General features: G+C 40.0%; 1 protein-coding gene across 1 annotated transcript; it reads right to left on the bottom strand.

Annotated features, from left to right (window-relative positions):
- Positions 1 to 219: 219 nt before the first annotated feature.
- Positions 220 to 4,296, bottom strand: LOC108938197 (lumican). The gene is made up of 3 exons (XM_018758566.1): positions 3,657 to 4,296; positions 3,099 to 3,416; positions 220 to 1,264 (listed from the first exon to the last, which is right to left on the bottom strand). The coding sequence occupies exons 1-3, from the start codon at positions 4,276 to 4,278 to the stop codon at positions 1,113 to 1,115; spliced, it is 1,092 nt and encodes a 363-aa protein (XP_018614082.1). The 5' UTR covers positions 4,279 to 4,296; the 3' UTR covers positions 220 to 1,112.
- Positions 4,297 to 6,911: the final 2,615 nt, after the last annotated feature.

Below are 6,911 nucleotides of genomic sequence, written 5' to 3'. Positions count from 1 at the left end.
CAGGTTTGCAATCAAATGACATGCAATTCTATTCAGCAGTCTTTTTTGACTACACGTGTTTGTGTGACAGATTGTGTAAAAAATTCCCAGAACACAAGAAATCTTGTTCAATGTCTTCTGCTATTCTAACAATGTTTTTGGCAAACACTGACCTCAGAAGTTTTATTAATGGTTTTAATGAGTTAAAAAAATATCTTCAGTTTCAAGGTTTCCTGCTAATTTCTATTTTAATTTGCAAGCTTTGCCTTTACTCATTGTATTACTTTGGGACACAAGTAAACAGAAGTCAAGAAACTCTTCATGTGTCACTGCATTAATGTCTTCCAGAGAGTTACAAAGGATACATCAGGTGTCTATAGAATCTTTCAAAGTGTGGAGCTGGTTAAAGTCCCCAGAGTAAAGTTTAAGTACTTGAAAAGCAGGTATATTGTCCTGGAGGTGTATGCTTACATGATATTTCCTGCTCATCAGTACTACTGTAATTACATTCAGACAGTAGCTGTGGGTCTTTTGGACACTTTTTGGACAACATATTCTGGGCTGATATTAAGGATTTCATCCACAGCTGAAAAAAGTAATTTATAAAACAGCCACAAAGGATCACTGATGCCTGGAATGAAGGTTGAAGAAACTAAATGGTTTGTGCAGATAGGAGTAAGCCATCAAATTCAGACTGTTCTTATCTGGCATTCTAACATTTACCTGTGGCTCCTGTAATGTTTACAAACTTCCCAGAAGAAAAGTTACTATTGCTGTGTATTTCATATTTTTTTCTTGGTTGAGCAAGCTGCTGAAAGAGTCTTAAAATTGTCATTCAAAACATAGTGGAACAGACGCATACCTTTCATTTTCGATTTTAAATATTCATAAAATATTGACTGATTTCTGTATATAAGACTACACTAAGGCAACCCACCCTCCACCACACTAGATGATAAATGTTGGACATTGGTATTTCCAAGAACTCTTCAGCTTAAGAGTGCACCAAAATCAGCCATGTTACAAATCTTAAACCTATGGTTACATGACAAAGTTACTAACTAGCTGAGCTCAAAACAGAGACTGTGAGGAGAAGAGACAGGGAGCCATGCTCAGGCAATGGTGAGGCAAGCTCAAATGAAAATGTGATGGAGAACTCGCAAACACATGACCCAGTCAGGTGGCAGCTGGTGGTAGGCCAACTTGTTTCCATCAAGGCGCAGGATCCTGATCTGCGAGTAGTCCACTGGTCCCACTGTCCTGCAGAAGCTGGACACATTAAACTCTGATAGGAGCAAAAAAAAAAAAAAAAACATGTTAAATACCAAATTTCTATCAGCAATAAAAAAGTAATTTGGCTGTTGATAGTGATAAGAAGTATAAAACTCATCTCCTGTGGGGTCTATTTCCTCCAGCTTCCTCCAAGACCTGCACCTTATGCCAGCTTTCCATATTCCCCAGCAGGTACTCACCTGCTTATAATGCTTAACAGCCCCCTTTGCAGTTGCACAACTATTTTAAATTTCCACCTAATTCCCATTATTTATAACTATTTACAATAAACATCTGTTCCCGCTCAGAGGTGGAGCCCTTTGATAGCACTGGTCATTACAGTGCCATATTTTGGGTAAATACATTAATATAAATAGTTAAGATTTTAAACATTTGATAAATAAGTTAATACTATGAAGCTTTATTTCTTTTTGTGAGAATAATTTTATTACATATTACAGTAGCTGAAAAATATTTAGCTTGATAAGAAATGTGAAATTGCTCAGCACTAGTAACTGGAATAAGATAGGTGTAGTAAGGGACTGGATCCCGATGACCAATCTGTTGGCCTGGATCTGTGTTTCCAGGTTCTTTCTGCCACCTTCATAACATGTCTATGCCTGTGGATGATTGAATGTTGGCTGTAAGGTAAGTTTGGCCCCATCAGAAAGAAAAGTCAATGTGTTATGTCAGTATTAACCTCACAAACTATGAAACCCTTGCGAATAATTGCTTTCTTGTTATCCTGCTTCAGTGCATACATGTAAGTTAAAATGTAAAAAAAAAAAAACAAAGTTGCAAGCCAAAAATATGTATTCAATACAATGCAGAAGGTTTGAGGAACATACTAGTTTTTATAAGGTGATAATGGGACAAGATTAAAAAAACCTGTTTCATAGCAGGGTTAAGAAGTAACCCTCAGTTTTATTACTCAAAACCTTGAGCACGTATCTGGTAAAGTGCTCTGTGCAATTTGTGGCAGTCATGCGGTTATCGTGACTAATCGGTTTGCTTTCTTCCGGGGGCTGAGGGGGAACAGAACGTGCTCTTGGCAGATGAGGAGTCCTCACAGATGTTACCAGACCACTTTCACTAGCATTAACCTACTTTTCAGTTGCTGCATCCCTGCTTTATCCTGAAACCTCAGTCCTTCTTAAACTTCACCCTCCCACATCTCCTCCTCCTGGCTTGGCTAAGCAGTCACACAAAACAACTAGGATTTATCATTCATAGTCGGTATCCTGTCATTTTTTCCACTTACATTCTCAAAATCTTTGACGTGACACCAAGGACAGACAAATCTGGTAACATCATAAATCACAAAGCAAATTTTTCTATTATAATGGAGCTGAGAGGAGCTGATATAGTTCAGTGTAAATAATTGGTATTAGTGTCTATTTCTGTACATAGTCTTGTGTTCTGTTTTGGTTGGTTGTTGTATTGCTTATGAGTAGTTTGCAACGGGGGGAATTCTGGGGAGTTCAAGGGGTGACCTGCGTATCCATTGTGCAAAGAAGGGGGCTTAGAGTGACCTGGGGGAACTCTCCAGTCTTCCGGTACTGTCTTAGTTAAGACTACCATTGAGAAGACATGTCTACAGTCAATAAAGAGCATGTTCCAATTACCCTGACTCCTGAGCCTGTTTCTAGTAGCTCTGTGGGGGATGCTGCAATATGCTATATCTATGGATTCAGCTGCATGAAAGTTAAGTTGTTGTTTGTTAATTTAATTTCATATGTGTTTCTAAAGTCTGTTCCCATTTTGGGAAACCTTGTTACTTCTTCTGTGCTGTTTGTTTGTGTAGCTACTTTGCTCCTATTTAAATTAAACAAAAACTGACATTTTACCTTGGATGTGGTTGACTTCCAGATAGAGGTATTGCAGGGTAGAGGGCATGATGGGGATGGAAGTGAGTTGGTTGTAGGAAAGGTCCAACTCCACCATGGAGCTCAGGTTGAAGGCATTGGGTGCCAAAGCCATGTTACGGAGCTGATTGTGGCTGAGCCGCAAGTATCTCAGGCTATGAAAGCCTTGAAGGCTTTCCTCTTTTAGGCCACTGAGAAAGTTACTTGAGAGGTAGAGCTGCTGGACAGATGGAGGCAGGTGTTTGGGGAACTCTTCCAGATAGTTCTGACTGAGATCCAGCAGGTTGATTGAGAGCAGGCCTTGGGTGACAGTGAGACAAAACAATAGACAGACTGCAGATCATAAATCAGTCATTTCAAATCCAGAGAAAGGAAAAAATTTTTAAAGTGTTACAGGAACACTGGCCTAATTCCCAGTGATGTCACTCCTCCACATGACATCAGTTTTTTAATGACAGATATATGAAAGGGAGGTATGTATCTTGCTAATGCAAAGTTTAGAACATATAGACAAGGCAACAATAGTACAATATCTCATACCTGTGAAATCCTCCTCACCAATGGTTTTGAGTTGGTTCCCCTGGAGGAGCAACAAAGTGAGGTTCTGCAAATTGTGGAATGCCCGTGGAGAGATCTTTTGGATTTTGTTGTAGGCAAGCCGGAGCTGCCTCAGTCCATGAGGGAGCCCAGATGGGACCTCAGTAAGGTTGTTATGGTTCATGAATAGGTTCTCCAGATAGGAGAGGTTGGCAAGCATCGTTTTTGCCACCAAGCCACTGATGAGCTGATTGTGGTCTAAGAGTAGCCAGTGGAGGTGGGTTGCATTTGAAAAAGCATCTGCTGGAAGTGTGGAGATGTTGTTCCTCTGTAGGAAGAGGTACTGGGTCCTGGGGGGGATGTCAATGGGGAGATTCCTCAACCCACGCTGGTCACAGTACACAGAAGATGGCCACTGGATGGGACAGTCACACTCAGTCGGACAGGCCTGTGGGTTAACCGCCCGGAACCACCTGGAGTCCATGCGACCATGGAGACTTAATACACTGGGCTCTCCACGCAGCCGGTTGATCCAGAGGGGAATCCCACCATAGTCATAGTCCAAAGTGAAGGCCTGATTCAGCCCAATCACTGACAAGACTAGTAGGATGTTCTGGATATCCATGAGGTCGACTATTCAATCTAATGCTATGTGTTACCTGTAAATACGGTGGATCTCTTTAAATTTTATACAACACTGTCACACAACTTTTTAAGAAGTCCATTACTCAGTTTGATTAATGTAATTTTTAGCAGGTTAAGCAAATACTCCAATTTCCAATTGTCCTTTGATAGTACCTTTTACTGTAGGCACACATGTTAAATAGTCTTTTTCCTCAGGAACTGCAACATTTCAGCTGTTATATAATTTTAATAATGTGATGTGGTATTGTTCCCGCAGAAAGATATTTTTGTCACGCTTTATAATAGATTTTTACAATTATCACCACTAGAAAACTAATGTCTGTCATGTTTTTTGATTAAACTATCACCATATTAAATATTTTTCAAGAACATTAAGCATGTAACATATGAACGCAGCCAGTTCCGCAAGTAAACATGTTTTGTTGTATGTTGTATGTCTGTTCTGTTTTTGTGTTCTTTATAATTCAGCTTTGTCTTTTTAATTTTATTTCTGTTGAACTAAAGATGTTCATCAGTCAAAAAACTATGCTCTGAACAAAATACAGAGAACTTTGTCAGTATTTAGAGCATTATTTCCTTTAGGTATTAACTAAATCACAAAATAAGTCCCTGCTGAGTATAATATATAATCCTTGTTGAAAAAGTTTGCATACCTGTCCCAGTCTCAGTGATCTTGCGAATCAGTTCTTGTGTTGTGCTGGCTATTCCGTGCTACAGTGTGTAGGATATGTCCTGTCTGTGAACAAAGTCCGAGATACATTCCACATTCTGGAAACACTGAGGGCCCAGACTCCTCGCTGCTCTCCAAATGCTTTCAACACTTTCTTTCCCCTACACAGATGCATTCTGCAGCTTCTGCAGCCTCCCCACAGCCCTGAACATTTGGTGGAAACATGTGTGCGAAGAACGGTAAAAAGTAGCGCTTGACTAGATCTGAGGAGAAAGGGAGTATTGGTTCAATTAGAAAGTCAGCACAGGCCCAGTTATCTGAATAATTCTGAAGCTGAAACCCGTTACCTTTCTGCCAATGCATGCTATTATTGCTTCAACACATCCTGCCGAGTATAATGATCATGTCTGTTTTAACACAAGTTGCATATACAGTATGTGCATCTGTGTAAATATACTTGGGGAATATTAGTTAATGGTATTTATGACTGTCATTCCAAAACCTATGAGTTCAAGGCAAAATAAAGACTTCATTAAACAGAACAGTAAATAACTGTAACTTACTGTACTCCTTGTCTTCAGCTAAGCTGGTCCGTGTACCTTGAACTTCAGTTATGGTCAGTCAGACATCACTGACTTCAGAGTTTGGAAAAACAACGAGTCAGCAGGCTCAGCCCTGTGCTGTGCATCCAAATTTCCTTCTCTGAATATTTTGTGCCTCACCCCCACTCTCAGCTACGGTAAGACCAACGACTAATATGCTCCATGCATCTCACTGAATTATCAACATGCTTTTATGAAGTTTTTGAAGAAATAACACATCTCAGAGAAATGACCACAAGTGCTCATGCTGTTTTGAAATAGCAAAGGATATTCCTGAGAGCAGTGATAGAGGAGTTGTGTATTTCTTCATGGACACTGCCTTTGTCTTTCAGCAGTTTCTTGAGCTTGTTCATTTTTTCAAAAACAATGCGTCACATATCATCTTCATCTTTCACCGTAATTACTTAACATATGCAAGCTCCACATACAGTCTTAAAATCTAATGTTTTAAGTCTACGGAGTGGTGTTCACAAAAACATATTACTCAAATGCATGTGTAAACAACATTCAAATTAAAAGCAAAAAATGTTTTTTTTTTCCTCAGCTAGTCTTGATTGTACACGTTTCAAATTTACTAGTTCTCGCGTTTGGGATTGGTTATGTTGTGTAGGACTCATGCGAGGAACACATGAATAGTAACAGAAAGAAGTGGAAGTGGCTTTAATTAATGCAATTAAATGTTTTAGCTACATTGCAGCAAGCAGTGAGCCTGAGTTGAGCTGACCTGCGGGCTTAATGGCAACAAACTACAGCGTTGGAGAACCTAGGGAGCCAAACAGTCCCTGTGTGTGTGTGTGTGTGCGCGCACTTGTGTGTGCCTGTGTCTGTGTGCGTGTGTGTGAGAGAGTGGCTGCATGCCTAGTCCAGCTCTCATATAACACAGCTCAGCCAACAGCTCAGTCCTTCCAAAATCTCAGACAGAGTTGTGGTCCGTTGAGAGTCACTGGGGGAAATGGGCAGTAGGAGGAGAGTACGCAACTGTGCGCTTGACAATAGCGCCCTCCAAGGCTGACAAACTGGCCTACACTGTCAATGGCAGTGTAACACAGTGATGTGCCGTGTAATAATGTACTGTATATGTGACTTGGTGCTATGTTCATTTCCCAAGAGATGAGAAAGCCTATTCACTCAAAGCTACTGCTATTTCTGCTTGCATATGAATATGAAACAAAATCAAGTCGTGTTTTCATCCTCAAACAGGAAAAAACATTTCTCCAAACAGCAATAGTTTTGACGGTTATGCTCTTCCTTGGTTACTAATCTTTTAAAAAATTTTTTTTTCTAGCGTTTTCCAAAAATGAAAAAAATCATACCTTATCTAAAACATCAGAAATGCCAGGC

Source organism: Scleropages formosus, chromosome 2, assembly GCF_900964775.1.
Source record: "Scleropages formosus chromosome 2, fSclFor1.1, whole genome shotgun sequence".
Taxonomy (NCBI): domain Eukaryota; kingdom Metazoa; phylum Chordata; class Actinopteri; order Osteoglossiformes; family Osteoglossidae; genus Scleropages; species Scleropages formosus.
Note: the sequence above shows the minus strand (reverse complement) of the source record. Positions and strands in the feature narration are given on the sequence as shown.